This window comes from Pangasianodon hypophthalmus, chromosome 21 (genome assembly GCF_027358585.1).
Source record: "Pangasianodon hypophthalmus isolate fPanHyp1 chromosome 21, fPanHyp1.pri, whole genome shotgun sequence".
NCBI classification, from domain to species: Eukaryota; Metazoa; Chordata; class Actinopteri; order Siluriformes; family Pangasiidae; genus Pangasianodon; species Pangasianodon hypophthalmus.
This window is the reverse complement of record NC_069730.1, coordinates 17,008,355-17,024,912: the sequence shown is the minus strand read 5'-3', so window position 1 is coordinate 17,024,912 and position 16,558 is coordinate 17,008,355. Positions and strand designations below refer to the sequence as shown.

At 39.7% G+C, this 16,558-nt stretch overlaps 1 protein-coding gene across 1 annotated transcript; it reads right to left on the bottom strand.

Annotated features, from left to right (window-relative positions):
• Positions 1–2,885: 2,885 nt before the first annotated feature.
• LOC113546333 (polymeric immunoglobulin receptor) lies at positions 2,886–7,904 on the bottom strand. The gene is made up of 11 exons (XM_034314718.2): positions 7,783–7,904; positions 7,230–7,544; positions 6,830–7,135; positions 5,493–5,532; positions 5,189–5,283; positions 4,745–4,785; positions 4,581–4,643; positions 4,368–4,427; positions 3,518–3,580; positions 3,277–3,339; positions 2,886–3,093 (listed from the first exon to the last, which is right to left on the bottom strand). The coding sequence occupies exons 1-10, from the start codon at positions 7,841–7,843 to the stop codon at positions 3,283–3,285; spliced, it is 1,101 nt and encodes a 366-aa protein (XP_034170609.2). The 5' UTR covers positions 7,844–7,904; the 3' UTR covers positions 2,886–3,093; positions 3,277–3,282.
• Positions 7,905–16,558: the final 8,654 nt, after the last annotated feature.

Genomic DNA, 16,558 nt, shown 5'->3' with positions numbered 1-16,558 from the left:
CAGCATAATCCTATTTCTTTAAATGAGGCTGGATTTTGTTCTCTGTTCTTCTATATCAATTTGTAATGATTGACAGAAGCTTTATTGCCCCAAAGGAGACTCAAAAGAAACCTTAGACATATATTATTGATGCATATAAAGGTTAAAAAATTGGCTTTTTAGCATTTAGCTGTTTAGCATTCTGATCCTGTGGGAGATAAAAGATCTGTTGTTTTTAATATGGCTCATTCTGTATTTTTTTTCCTTTAAGAGGGAGAAATGAGGATGGGAGGGGTTGTCAAAAATACTTTTTGCCAAGCCAAGTGTGCATTAGTCTGTGAGCACAGATATGGAGCCTAAATCAGCATTGATAATCTTGCCTCTGATGTGCATGGTCTTGCTGATAATGTTCAAAATGTTCATGTTTAGAGATCCTGTCAGCACAGAGGGTAAATATATTCAGGGAATATATATTCAGTTGATAAGAAATGTTATAATGAAATTTGTTTTAGTATGATACCTCTGTATTTGCTAATGAGCTGTTGCTAATGAAAATTTGAAATACAAATCATGTCAAACACATACCTAGAAACACAGCTGAAGTCAGTCAAACCAAATCTGTTATATCTTACAGGAGAAAAAACAGAGGTGCCAATAATTAAAGTTTCACCATAGCATTTAGGGATTTTGACCTCTTGCTACGACGATAAAGTAAAACTACGCTTCTGCTTTTTTTCAGATGAAACAGCAGTTAAACTCTTTGAAATATTTGTAATATTTCACCAGCAATATTCAAATTTTCTGAAGATCATGGGAAGAAGAAAATAAATTTGTCATTATTTTTTTCCCTTCATTTTCAATGATTGACTGATGAAGTTACTCTCAGAAATTACTGTTACTGAAATTATAGATTATAGAAACGAAAGATTATAGAAATGATTATAGAATTAATTATAGAAATGAAGTATAATAAAGTAATCGTTAAAATGTTCTTAACGTCCTCATGCCATTAGCATGGATGTTAATTAACTACATTTAATATGTTTGCTAAATTTATGCTTAACTCAACCCTGTTACTCATTTCTTAGCCGTTGTGAGCTAAGGAAAAAAAGATTAATTAGATTTAAAGTTGAAAAATGGTTTAAAAATAAAATGACATTTTAAGGGTTACAACGGCTAAATTGTGTGGCATTTGTGAAATTACCCATAAAGGTTAAACGCCAGGGATTTCTGCTGGTCTGCCTGCAGGGATTTCCTTCTTGGACATATTAGAAGCTCTGGAAAAAGAATCAGTCAGTGTATTTTATCTCTCATGTGCTGCAGCATCTCTATAATGTTCAGCAGTGCTTAAAAACAGTAAGCGAGAAACTTAATGCTGCTCAAAACATTTGCTCACCATGCCCACTGTTTAATTGTGTGCATGCTGCAATCCTATTTTGAGAAGAATCATAAGAGCTGTGCTTGAGTTCTAGGTAAGCAGTTCAAGAAATTGCATGATTTTGCTCTTCTCATGCCAGCATGCTGAGATGCAGTGACTCCTGCTAGCATGGGCCGAAAAGCTGCAATGTGAAAGGATGGGCTCAGTGATGCTCCACCACATGGTGGCACTAAAAGCCAATGTATGTGGTGGCTGTACAAAATAAGACCATAGAAATATATTAGACTGCCTGCATTCACCTCAAAATTATTTCACCTATTTTAAAATAAAGAAAACATTTCTGACCAATTTACATGTGTACTCACAATATGAGAGTCCCAACAATCAGCAAAAATATGAAGATGATCCTTAAAACAAAAGCGAAATCAAATGTACACATTTCCCCCCATATTCCAAATGTATTTCATTAATAAAGACATGTTTGGTGAATGAGGTTTGTTTCTTAAATAGAAATGATGTGATTTGGGGGAAAAATACAAAGTGGAAAAATACAAAATAATGATATAAAAAAAAGATAACTGTGATGAGTGACATATTTACCTCTGCAAAACATTTTTATTTTTTGCTAATAAGGTGTATTTTAAAATTTGAAATACAAATCATGACAAACACATACCTAGAAACACAGCTGAAGTCAGTCAAACCAAATCTGTTATATCTTGCAAGAGAAAAAACAGAGGTGCCAATAATTAAAGTTTCACCATAGCATTTAGGGATTTTGACCTCTTGCTGCGACGATAAAGGAAAACTTCGCTTTTGCTTTTTTTTCAGATGAAACAGCAGTTAAACTCTATGAAATATTTGTAGTATTTCACCAGCAAGATTAAAATTTTCTGAAGATCATGGGAAGAAGAAAATAAATTTGTCATTTTTTTTTTCTATGAACTGTACAGTCAGTGTTATAGATTTAACAAGCAAATATGTCTGTATGTTGATTGATCCAAAGCAGATACTAGTCTATAGAGTATAACTCATTTTAAACTAAAGAAGTGCTATTTGTTTACTGTCACATATTTAATTTTTGACAGTTTGCATATTTATTTTATTTAAAAAGACAATATTCACATGTTTGGAGTGAGGGGAAAACAGTGAATTTAATTTTTGGCAGAACTGTTCTTGAAGGTACTTCATTAATAGCAGAGGCTGCGATACAGAAAATAAATAATTCTATCTGATTTTATCGTGCACCCATGCAGTAATGTCCTACTGCTTTGTATATAAGAAAATATGTGAGCATTTTTTTAAAAAAATACTATGTTAAGAAATGAATGTTTAGTTACTGGATATACCTTGGCAGTAGATACATTCCTGAAATCATTGTTAAAAAAAAAAAAAAAAAAACAACCAACCACACACACACACACACACACACACTTCTGTAAATTCTGTTTGTCATAATGTTCTGCTGTCTACTGAAAGGAAAAAAAAAAAAAAAAAAAAAAGACAGACAAAACAATAACTTCCTCCACAGAGACGTGCTCTTTCTGACACAAAAAGAAAAGTTTATGGTGGGCAAAAAAAAAAAAAATAAAATTAACAGAAAAGACAAATCCATCTGCCTTCATGTTATTTCACAGTAAAGGATTCCAGATTCTGGATGGAGGAACACAAAAAAAAACGTGTGTAGTACACCACTGCTTGCAAAGACTTTCCACTGCAGGTGTTTTTTCAGTAGCCTGAGAGCAAAAAAAAAAAAAAAAAAACATTTAAAAATAATTATGAAATTCAGTTGCTGAATTATTAGTATTATAATTAGAATTATTCATTATATAATACTGAAATTATCAGTATTATAAAGCATTACATACTGAACGGCATGAAATGTGCATGTAAATGGTTGAAGTTATCATTATACTCACCTCTCATTAGTGATGTTTTACTGAGCTGTAGATGACCTTGTCATTAAGGGGAACGGGAGAGACCTGGAAATGATTTTATAAGTATATAATTTAAATATAAGCAATGTTGTAATTTAATTTGGGTTAAAATAAAATGTACTGGTTTTGATTTATTGCTCAGCTGCTTTACTGACACAAGAGTCAGAGCACACATTGTTGTTTGTGTTTTATGCCTCAATATTTCATTAAAATTTATTCTTACTGTTGGATTGTGAGAGATTTTGAGTGTGCTGTAGGTGACTTCCGGCTCAGAAGCTGATGAGGCCTGTAGATAGCATACGAACACACATTTATTTTGATCTGTACTGTTTTTTTATTTTTTATTTTTTTTATTTTTATTTTTTACTGGTAACACTTTACTATAAGGTCCACAGATAAACATGCTGTATATTAATATATGAAGCATATATCAAAACTAATGTTTTCAAAACTACAAATAAATACACTGGACTAAGCACTATAATTAAAATAATTCATAAATAATTATTAATAATAATTAAGCATATATATTAACAGCCACCTGAGTCATATATGAATAGTCATTAATAATGGTAATAGTCAAATATTAGTACTTTGATAAGTCTTTTTGTTTATTAATATCATGACTTGAAGTATTATCTACATTATTAATGGTCTTTTTGTACAGAATAGGCTAAGGAGCTTGGGACAATTTGCAATTCAAAACCAGCAGCACTAACAAGTTGAGAAAACATGATCAAAAATCAAACCAGTTTATTGGTGTGAAGTTATAAAAATTGGTATGAGTTAATCCACTGAACCACCCAGTAAGAACAGTGACATGCTAAAAAGAACTGTTTTAACAATATGTATATTTCATCTAACATGTCTTAGTTTTGAATTTGAGGGTGTTGGAAAACAAAAACAAAATTTTTAAAATGTCGGAATTTACATTATAGCCTGTAATTTGGGGTAACCTACATTATTTCCAAACACACCCCACTGCAAATCATGATATTAAAAAAATAGAAACATTATTAATGGCTCTTTTGTATATTCTGTAAAAACACAAACTTAGGGTAAAATAAACATACCTTGCATTGTTCATCTGCCACAGTGCTATATGTCACCGCATTCTCACGTGCTTTGGGACTCTACATTTGGAGACACAAACATGGATAGACCCAATTCAACCTGACAGAAATAGAACTGAATTGTGTGAATAGTCAGGAAATTTTGTTTTCCTTATGCTTATTCTAAAAAATATGCTGATGATGGTTCCGAGATTTTCACAAAGAAAGTTAAACCTGGTTTGGATTGCTCTTCGGCTGTCTGAAAACGAAAGCACCATAATCCACATCAGTGTTTATCTATGTGAAAAAGGGAACAACAGCTGTAAGACTTCTTGCCACTGTAAGCTTTGTGCAATGCAGGCAAATACATGATCAAGCAACACATGTATAACACATACCAGACTGTGGTCATATCCTTTGTTTGTGACTAACTGTCCAGCTGCAAAAGAGTGAAAAAAGCACTAAAGCTGTAACTGCTCCTCTCTTTCAAGAAAAAATAAATAAAAATAAGGTTAAAAATTTTTTTGTCTTATTTGCTGACTTAAAAAGGATTATTTTTTTATTTCCATAGAACCAAGGACTACAGCACCACCACTGGTCATATGAGGTTGGAGCTCAGACTGTAGAGTCACACAGACTAGTGTATGCTTATGTATGCTTTAGCTGATAAAATGGACAGTGAGAGTAGCTAGATTAGATAAGGTAAGACTCTGCAACAATAACATATACGTACCACAGGTATTATGGTCTAACCATTAAATATAGAGAAACAGAGAAGAAAATGCAGTACCATTAAGATACTGGATATATATTTTTGAGAATGTATGAAAAAAGCTACTGACTTTGTTTCTGTTTAAGCTTCCAGATGACCAAACCAACCACCATGAGCACCAACAAGAGCCCAGAGATGATGCAAAAAGCCAGTATAGTGTCTTCACTGTGTTAAAAGAGGGGATGGGATCAGAGACATTCAAAATGGATGTTATCAAAATTAGAAATTGCAAATTGTATGACTTGGTGAAGACAACAATTTTTCAAAAAGTATTTATTCATTATTAGTGATCATTGATTATTAGTCTAATATTCTGTGCCTCAAGGAACTGTACACATTTGGTTTTAGGGTTAAAAAAATACTTCAGTACTTACAAATTTGATACTTTATCTTCCTTTTGGTTATCAGGCAGACCTGTAAGGAGCATAAAGCAAATTCAAAGCAGAAACATGCTAGTGAGGATAGGCCAACATAAAGGAAAGAATGAGTTGCAGATACTTTTCATAATTATGCAATACATTTTTTTACAATAAGGACAACAGTAAATGCTGTTTTTACACTATGACTGCAAAAAGCGGAATCAAATTGCGTTATGAAGAGATCAGAAAGTTGAAAATAATCTACTGGTATACACAGGTTTCATAAAGATGCTTCCAAATGGCTTTAGGAAATAAAAGTGGATTTAATTGAAGCAGGTGTTGGCATTTATAATGTTACATAGAGTTTAAGTTGTAGTTTGTTGTTGTTGTTGTCTGATTCAGTAACATCTTAACCTAATGAACGCTTACTGAACTAATGAACTGTTTTACTGACAAAGAAGTCAAAAAACATCATACCTGACCATAGTACCAGTTTGACCAGCTAGAACCAGTTAGATCTAGCTTATAAGTGTCCAGAGACCCCTTAAAACTGTCAAAGCTGACCAGATAGAACCAACTTGACTAGCTAGAAACAGCCTGACCAACCAGGCTGGTTTCTAAGATGGTTTGCTGGTCTAAGCCAGTTTAGGCTGGTTTAGATGGTCTCCCAACCTAGTCTAGCTGTCTTTTCAACAGTGGTTACTTGGTATCATGGGCCAGTCAACTTGACCAATTGAAACCAGACTGCCCCTCTAAAACCATAATTGACCAACTAGAACCAACCTGACTAGCTAAAAACAGCCTGACCAACTGGGCTGGTCAACCTGACCAACTGGAACCAGCCTGACCAGCTAGAATCAACCTAAATGTGTCCAAAACTGTGATTACACCTGATCAGCTGGAACCAGCTTCACAAACTAGAATCAGCCTGTATGTGTTCAAAATCTAAAATCCACCAAAACCCTACCAACTAGAACCAGCTTGTGAGTGTCCAAATCCCCACTAAAACCATCAAACTTGACCACCTGGAACCAGTCTGATCAGATAGAACAAGCCTGCAAGTGTCCAAAATCCCACTAAAACCATCAAACCTGACCATCTAGAAGCAATTTATCAGCTAGAATCAGCCTGACCAATCAGGCTGGTCAACTTGACCAGCTGGAACCAGCCTGACCTGGTTGAACCAGCCTGTACGTGTCCAAAACCCCTCTGAAAATATCAAACCAGACCAGATTTGACTTGCTGTGACTGGTGACAAGTTAAAGCCAGCTTACTGGCCCAGGCAGTTTTTTTCAGCAGTAAATTAACATGAATAAATTCCTTCCATTGTTTCATGAAATCAAATGTAATACCTGGAGCTTCAGCACCAACACTGATATGAACAGGAACCTGAAGATCTCCTGCACTGCACCAGTACCAGCCAGCATCACTCTCCTTCAGATTACTCATCTGCACTCTGAAGGAGCTCCCATTATCAGTGATTTGCACTGCTGAAGTCTGGGCTGTGGAAGTCTTCCTCACTGTGTTGCACCACTCATCTTTGAATCTGCACCACTGCTTCTGTTTATTCCAATACGCAGCGCTGTAGAAACACTGGACTGTGACGCTTCCACCTTCATTACCTTTTACTCTGCTCTCCATCACAGACAGATCAGGATCTGATAAAGAGGCAGCAAATGAGTGGTGTAAGGGACACTATTACAAATCGTATACTTCTGCCTCATTTAGGTGTTTTTTTTTTTTTTTTTTTACCTTGACTAACCGTCAGGTACAAATAATTACGGTCATCTGGGTCCCATTTACTTCCAATTTCTGCAGCGCACCAATATGTTCCAGAATCAGAGACAGGGTTCAGTTCCACAGTGAACATATTCTGCGCCGGATGATCAGCCAATGATGTAATTCCATTTGTGCTTGCATAGGCTACTATGCTGCAGGAAGCCCAATAGTACCCTTTGCACCAGAATTTAGGGTTTGCTTTGTATTGCTTTTCATAAAGACATGGAATAGTGACAGATCCTCCATATTTTGCAGCAACATTTTTTAGTGTCCTCATGCTCTCTACATCTGCAAGCAAGCCACATTAGGAAACAGCATTAGCATTACTCAGACAATGATTCACTATTATCAGGACTATCAGGAATCACTGTGTCACTACTGAGACAAACTGACCAATGACGAAAGACTTTAACAGCCACTACTCCATGAAAGGAATTAATTGATAAGGGCTTACTTAAACCTTTAGAAAATGAAGGACACACACACACACACACATTATATAGGAATGCTATAGTTTTAGTCTTACCTGATATACAGAGGAATAACCCAAAGAGAGTTCCAGAACCAACTAGTGAGTAAAAGCTCATGTTTCTAAGAGACTCATATGACAAATACCCTTCCTACTTCTGGGTGAAGTTGCTTTGTACTAACTTAGTTCTCTTTTTTCTTTTTTTTTTTTTTTTCTCTCAGCAGCAGCATGTAAATGTGCTGACATGTACAAGGAATTTCCATGGTTCTATAGTAGTGTGATAAATAAATAAACATATACATACATACATACATATGATACATAAATACTGGAATACACAAATAATTAAATAAATAAATTGAGATACATTTTTTATTACATTCACAAAAGAACTGAAAGTCAGTGTGCATATTTTGCCTTTTGAGAAAAGAAAGCTGCTTTACAGAAGTCCAGATGTGGATTTAGATCTCTAATGAGCAAGCCAGAGACAGCAGTGGCAAGAAAAAAAAAACTGCCTGAGAGGAACCAGACTTAAGCCTTAAGAGGAACCAGACTCAAAAAGAAACATATCTTCTTCTGGTTGACACCAGATAGTGAAATTATAAACTATATATAAACTATGTAGTGAAATTATATATTCCACTTTAAACCTTCTGACCAATCAGAACAGATAATACAACACTGTTGTGTAATTATGGTGATTCCTAAACTTATCACAATGCCATAAGAAAGAGCCTGATTGTTTATGTTTTCTGAAGGGTGAAACTACAGATGATCTAAAATAGCCAACAGGACAATTCAAACCATTGAGTTCCATCCTTTATCTGGAATAGGTATGTAACAATGTATAGCGATGCAAAAATGTGACGATTTGCATCATGGTAATGTGTAACTCACAATGTGGAACTCCACATTTTATTAATTATGCGTCTAATGCAATTGCACTGTTTGAAAATCAGATGTCCCAATCTGTGCAACCCATAGAGTTAAAATATATAGAGCGCATGGTCACATGATCACATTCTTTCGTGGAGAGCCTGCGACATTACTAGAAGCAGCTACACTTATGAAGTGACTGATATCTCTGGATCACAATGACGGAAATGCATTATTGGCTATGTGGTTACACAACCACCTTATAACTGTTAAAAAGAACTCTTAAATTGTTTTCAAATGACACCAGCTCAGCACCACTGCAATCAAAAGAGAGGCTGCAGAAATCAGACATTTTAGCCGACTTTGGAGCTCTATTTCCTTCTGTTTCTCTATTTTCATTAAAATGATGCTTCAAGTGCTACTACAAAGCTCATTATGTTTTAACCAATCACTTTTCCCTGCTCTGGGGCTGTGTTTATTCAGTGAAAATTTTGGGAGAGTTTCATGTTGGTTAAGGAGTCAGTTTAACTAACATAGGGAAAAAACAGTCAGTCTGACTAGTGATGTCTAAAATCTTACCAGTTAAGTGTGATTTTCTCACACAGTGAATGGCACATTGTTGGATATCTACATTTCGCAGTGAAAGGGTCATAAGCCTAATCAATTCAATTTGTAATCAGCTACCAGCTGTCAGAATGTGGAATGGAGTCTTTTTCTCTTTTCACTTTTGGGGGTAAAAGAGAAACATTTCAGTTTGGGAAGTTCTTCAGTGTTTTTTATATGTATATATAAAATGTATATATTTATATATATATACAAATATAATGTTAGAAATTTCACCATGTGAAGGGTTTTCCCAGGCCACCATTCTTATTTAACAATTGCTTTCACTGGACATTTATAATATTAGATCTGTATGTGTTCGTTTATAAACAAAAGATGGTTTTCCCGCACATTTTTACTCATCTCCTTTTGTAGGTTCTGCAGTGTGTTATGCTGTATACTCATGTTGTATTTAAGGGCTGTATGCCATGTGGATGGAAATGATGAGAGCTACTGTAAAAGGAATTGTTTTGAATTAGCTTATAATGGAGATATCTTCACTTCACTGCATAGTTAGGAAACGCAAGTAGTATAAGCAAAAAAAAAATTCAATTTCAGTTTTCCCAAGTCAAGCAAAACACTAAAGAGACTAAAGTACAGAAGAGAATAAAGTAGCTTGAGGGAAGTGTGATAGCTATTGTGAGGAACTGGACTTTTCTGAATGACTGAGGGTCATGTGACTATGATCTAAGTCAGTGGTGTGAGTGTGGAGCATGTTGTCCTTGTTCTGATTGGGATTGTCTGTAATGCTAAGGATGAACATGAGACCCAGTAGAGATCCCTGAGGCACCACCCACAGTTTCCTTCCACAGTTTCTTTTCCGTACTATGAAGAGAATAAATACAGTTGCTGTGTGAAGGGTTTGTAATTTTACCCTACAAATTTGACTGGGTTAAGTATATTTTTAATCACACATCGTCCCAACAACATCATTTGGAGACACCTGGAACTTTGAATAAAGACTAATAAGAGTCTGAATATCAAACTAGTCCATTGCAGATTAGTGAGAAAAGTGGTTACTATGGATTTATACACTTAGATTTTTAGCTTGAATTGTACTGGAATAGAATTGCTGGTAATATTCACTTCAGACACAATACTTACTGTATGAACAGTGGTGTCATTGCTCTGGTCCTGGTCTGAGTCTCTGCTTCTGGAAGTTAGAAAGAGAGAATAAAGCAAATTTACTCTTAGTCAACTGAATTTGGTTACATTCAGTTCAGCGTGCTTCACTGGCATACAATATCTGTATAACTGAAGCTTGGGTTACAGAGTGTGTGAATATCACTAGCATGATCCTTCTGATGGCAAACAAAATAAAAAAAATCTTCAAATATTAAAAATGAATGACACAGCAGGGACACTTACTGCATTTCTTTGCAGATGTTTCTTTGCAGGATGCAGATGTTGACAATCATCGGCAGTAGCAAAAGTGGGGCCAGCAGGTACCAGATAATCTGGGTCACACCTCCACTGTAGCGTGATACATATAGGTTAACACAGACTAGCAGAATCAATTGCAGTGCAGAATATTCATTCATATATTCATTCATTCATTCGTTCATTTTCAGTAGCCAAATCATCCTACTGGCACTGGTATAATCTACCTTCAATACTACATTTCCCTTTTCTAAAGATATGACACTCACTGATTCATGTGTATTCATGTATAAAAAAAATAAAAAATAAGTTTGTCTTGTGTTCCATTCACTAACATGGAGGGCCTCAGAGACCTTTAGGCTTCACTTCTGAACCTGTGTTAGACCATCCCCTCCATATACGCATACAATCATCGGTTAAAACACTTTCTATTGATGTTTACAAACATTTTAGGCCACAATACAAAGACAAAATTAGAGCAGTTGTACAAGCTTAAATATGGGCTTCAAATGAAATGCAGCTTTCCTGCTTGCGTGTAAGTAGTGACATGGTGAGTGGTTGTAGTCACTGTCAAAGAAAAACACAATTCCAATGTGATTTCTAGAACATCATGTGTTAAAGTAGACATCAGTGTATGTGATAATACCTGGAGGTGGATCATGGACAATGATGTGAACAGGAACCTGCAGATCTCCTGCACTGCACCAGTACCAGCCAGCATCACTCTTTTTCAGTCCACTCATCTGCACGCTGAAGGATCTTCTCCCATCATCACTGATGTTCACTGCTGAATTCTGGGATGTATCAGTCCTCCAAAATGTGTTGTAGTATCCATCTTTGCACCACTGTATCTGTTTATTCTGATATGCAGTGCTGTAGAGACATTGGACTATGACATCGCCTCCATCCTCACCTCTCAGTTTGTAACTTAATGTCACGGTGTGGGGATTGAACCCAGGTCTCTGGAGTGCTAGTCTAACAACAATCCACTAGACTATTGGGGAATACAGACTCAAGAGCAGAGCAAAACAGGTAGTGTCCATAAGATTTATTAAAAGGTTCAAAAGGCCAACACAGAAAAAGCACCAAAAATAAGTCCAAGCATGAAGGCAAACAAATCCAAAGGGAAAATCCAAAAATCATTAACAGAGAGGCAGACAGAAAATTCAGGAGACCAGGTAATCCAAACAGTAACAAAAGGCACAGAGTTTGCAACACAAAGGAAGACAAAGACTTAGCAAAGACATGGACTTGAGACAGGGTTTAAATACACAAGCTAATAGATCACATGACGGGGAGACAGTGAGGTACAGGTGAGCAAGGTAATTACAAGTCAACAACATAGAGAGTCATTTGGCGACCTCTGGTGGTCAAAACTGTTCAATTTGACAGGACCTCCCCCTCTAAGAATGTCTCCTGATGTTCCTAGGGGCAGTAGGATGATGAAGATGAAAGTCCCTTATAAGGCTCTTGGCTAGGATGTCCCGGGCTGGAACCCAGGAGCGTTCCTCAGGGCCATATCCCTCCCAGTCCACCAGATACTGGATCCCACCTCGAACCTGGCGAGAGTTCATCAGTCGGTGGTCTGTAAAGGCCGTTTGACCATCAATGATCCAGGGTGGAGGTGGAGCTTTGGGGACGGGAGCCAGGGGGGAAATGAGCACAGGTCGTAGCTGGGATACATGGAAGGTGGGGTTGATCTTAAGGGAACGGGGCAGCTGGAGCCGATAGGTGACAGGGTTGACCTTGCGGATAACCTTGAAGGGGCCGACAAAACGGGGTGCAAGTTTGCGGGAGTCCACCCTCAAGGGGAGGTCTCTAGAAGATAGCCACACCCTCTGCCCAGGACGGAAACAACAGGCTGGCCTGCGGCGACGGTTGGCTTGAGCCCGATTCCTCTTGGAAGTCCACAGCAGGGCCTGCCGGGCCTTTTGCCAGGTCTTTTTGCAACACCTGATGAAGAGTGAAACAGAAGGCATGCCGGCATCATCCTCTTGCTTAGGGAACAGGGGGGGCTGGAATCCGAACTGGCACTGAAAAGGTGACATCCCTGTAGCAGAGGACTGGAGAGTGTTGTGTGCATATTCCGCCCACAGAAGCTGAGAGCTCCAGGATGAAGGGTTGTCAGATGCCAGACTCCTAAGTGTGGTCTCCAGCTTCTGATTAATCCTTTCTGTCTGCCCATTAGATTGGGGGTGGTAACCAGAGGAGAGGCTGGCAGTGGCCCCAATAAGCTTGCAAAAGGCTCGCCATACACGGGAGGAGAACTGAGGACCTCGATCAGATACCATGTCCTGGGGAAGACCAAAAACTCGATGACCAGTTCAGTCGTCTCAAATGCTGTAGGTAATTTTGGCAGAGGTATAAACTGGCAGGCCTTAGAGAACCTGTCCACAACAACTAAAATTACACTGTTACCTTTAGATGTGGGCAGGCCTGTGATGAAGTCCAGTGAGAGATGGGACCAAGGGCGATTCGGGATGGGAAGAGGGTGCAGGAGACCTTGTGGTTGTTGTTGCTGATTCTTGCTCTGGACACACACGGAGCAGCTTGCCACAAACCCCTTCTCATCGTTGGACATACCAGGCCACCAGAAAGGTCTGTGGAGGAACTCATAAGTTCTTTGATACCCAGGGTGAGCAGTGAGGTGCGAAGAGTGTCCCCATTGAAGCACTTGGGACCTTACAGCTTTGGGTACGAATAGGAGTCCTGCAGTGCCTGTTCCCGGGATCTGGGTCAGTCTGAAGTGCCTGTTTGACCACTGCCTCAATTCCCCAGCGGATGGGTCCCACAATTCCGGATGGAGAGATGACTGGTTTGGTTTCACTCTCTTGACTGGAGTTATGTAACTGCCTTGAGAGAGCATCAGGCTTTTTGTTCTTAGTTCCGGGACGATATGACAGAGTGAAATCAAAGTGACTAAAAAAATAGTGCCCATCTGGCCTGGCGGGGGTTCAGGCGGTTAGCTTGTTGAAGGTACTCCAGATTTTTATGATCCGTCCACACCAGGAATGGATGCTGGGCCCCTTCCAGCCAGTGTCTCCACTCTTCTAGGGCGAGCTTAACCGCCAACAACTCCCAATCTCCAACATCATATTGAGACTCAGTGGGAGTCAGGTGGTGAGAGAGGAAGGCACAAGGATGCAATTTGCCATCAGTAGAGCGTTGGGAAAGAATGGTGCCTATTCCCACATCTGATGCATCAACCTCCACAATGAATGGTAAGGTTGGATCGGGCAGTGTTAAGATGGGTGCTGAGGAAAAGCATTGCTTGAGATTCTTAAACGCCTTGTCAGCCTCTCGTGTCCACAAAAAAGGGCAGGTACTTTTCTTAGTCATGGCAGAAATTGGGGTGGCCACTGAACTAAAGTCTCTGATGAATTTGCGATAAAAATTAGCAAAGCCAAGAAACCTTTGTATCTCCTTTATAGTACTTGGTGTGGGCCATTCTCGAACAGCCTGTGTCTTTTTAGGATCCATACCAACTCTGCCCTCCTTGATGATAAAGCCGAGGAAAGAGACCTCTTTGACGTGAAATTCACACTTCTCGGGCTTGACATACAGGTGGTTCTTAAGAAGTCTCTGGAGAACTTGGCGCACATGGTGGTAATGCTCATGTAGGGAGCGGGAGAAAATTAAAATGTCGTCCAGGTAGACGAACACGAACTGGTTTATCATGTCTGAGAGCGTCATTGATAAAAGCCTGGAACACCGCTGGGGCATTGGTCAATCCAAACGGCATTACTAGATACTCGTAATGGCCAGACGGGGTATTAAAGGCCGTTTTCCATTCATCCCCTTCACGGATTCTAACTAGATGGTACGCCTTTCGTAGGTCTAATTTAGTAAAAATGGTGGCCCCCTGAAGTAAGTCGAATGCTGTGGACATCAGTGGCAAATGATAATGATTACGGATGGTAATTTTATTAAGGCCCCTGTAATCAATACATGGTCGTAGACTGCCATCTTTCTTGCCGACAAAGAAGAATCCAGCCCCTGCTGGAGAAGTGGATGGATGATTGAACCCAGAAGCCAAGGCATCTCTTATATAAGTATCCATAGCCTTACATTCAGGGAGTGAAAGTGAAAAGATCTGTCCCCGAGGAGGGCTGGTACTAGGTAAGAGTTCTATGGCACAGTCGTAGGGACTGTGGGGTGGGAGGGTGGACGCTCTTTTTTTACTAAAAACCTCCTTCAGGTCCAGATACTCAGCAGGAACATGGGTTAGCTCGGAGGGGTCTGGGGCTTTGGGCTTGAGGGAAGGACTAGCAAAAAGCACGGCAAGTGGGCCCCCATTCTAAGATAGTGCCAGTGAGCCAGTCAATATGGGGATTATGGTGGTTTAGGCAAGGGAACCCCAGGACCACAGGAAATTCAGGGGAATCAATAAGATGCAGGGATATTTCCTCCTGGTGATTCTCCACTTTAAGGCGTATCGGTGAAGTAGTGGAGGTCACAGTGCCTGGACCAAGAGGACGGCCATCCAACGCGGTGACAGACAGAGGGGTGTCAAGAATGACTCTTGGAATCTTGAGTTGTTCAGTAAGTCTGGCATCTGTGAAGTTGCCTGCTGCACCAGAATCAACCAAGGCTTGACAAGAGTATACCTGTTCTCCCCAAGTAATGGTGATGGGAAGGTAGACACCCCCGCTGGGGAACTTGGGAGTAAAAGTTGTTCCCGTCACAGCCCTCCCTCTGCTGAAAGGGACGGCTCTTTTCCCAGCAACTCCGGACAAGAGGCTCTGAAGTGACCAGGTTTGCCGCAGTAGATACAACACCTATCTCTTCTGTGACGGTCCCTTTCAGCCTGAGATAGACGAGCTCGTCCAACTTGCATCAGTTCAGGTACCTCAGGAAGAGGTGTAGATGGGATCCCAGTCGAACCTGCCAGCTCATATGTCTTCTGGAGACTAGAACGGTCTCTGTGGCGTTCCCGAAGGCGGTTGTCCAGGCGTATGGCCTGAGAGATTAGGAGGTCTAGGTCATCAGGACAGTCCATGGAAGCTAAAGTGTCTTTCAAAACCTCGGACAGGCTGTTCAGAAAAGCAGAAATGAGTGCTGGCTCATTCCAGCTCATTCCGCTGCAAGGGTGCGAAAGGAAATGGCATAATCCGCAACACTGTTCCTGCCCTGACGGAGCTGCAGCAGTTGCTTGGCTGCCTCCTGACCTGAGGAAGATTGGTCGAAAATCTTCAGCATGTTGTCAGTGAAATTTTTGATGTTGGCACATTCAGGACCTTGCTTTTTCCAAATAGCTGTTGCCCAGGCCAGGGCTTTGCCAGTTAGCAGCGTGATAATGTAGACCATCTTGGACCTATAAGAGGGGTAAGTCAAAGGTTGTAGTTCAAATGTCAGTTGACACTGGGTTAAAAAGCCCTGGCATTTTCCCAGAGCTCCGTCATACCTTTGGGGGGCTGGGAGGCGGGGCTCAGCCCCTAGAAGTTGCGCTGGCGCTGGGGGATCCTGTGGGACAGCGTAGTAGGCAGAGCAGAGGGTGAAGCTGGTGGCGCCAAACTTCTCACAGTTTCAACTAGCTGTCGAAGGATTTGGTCATGGCGTGCTAGTGTGTCCTGCTGGTTAGACAAGGCTTGGCTGTGTGAATCCATGGTGGAGCCAAAACTATTCAAGGCAGCCATGATATGCTCAAATTCTGTGGCTAACACTCTGCCAGAGGACATGGATACTTCTGCTGAGTATGTCATGGCTAAGTCTTTCTGTCACGGTGTGGGGATTGAACCCGGGTCTCTGGAGTGATAGCCCAACACCACTCTACTAGACTATTGGGGAACACAGACTCAAGTGCAGAGCAAAACAGGTAGTGTCCATAAGATTTATTAAAAGGTTCAAAAGGCCAACACAGAAAAATCACCAAAAATAAGTCCAAGCATGAAGGCAAACAAATCCAAAGGGAAAATCCAAAAATCATAACACAGAGGCAGGCAGAGGTTCAGGAGATCAGGCAAATAAATCCAAA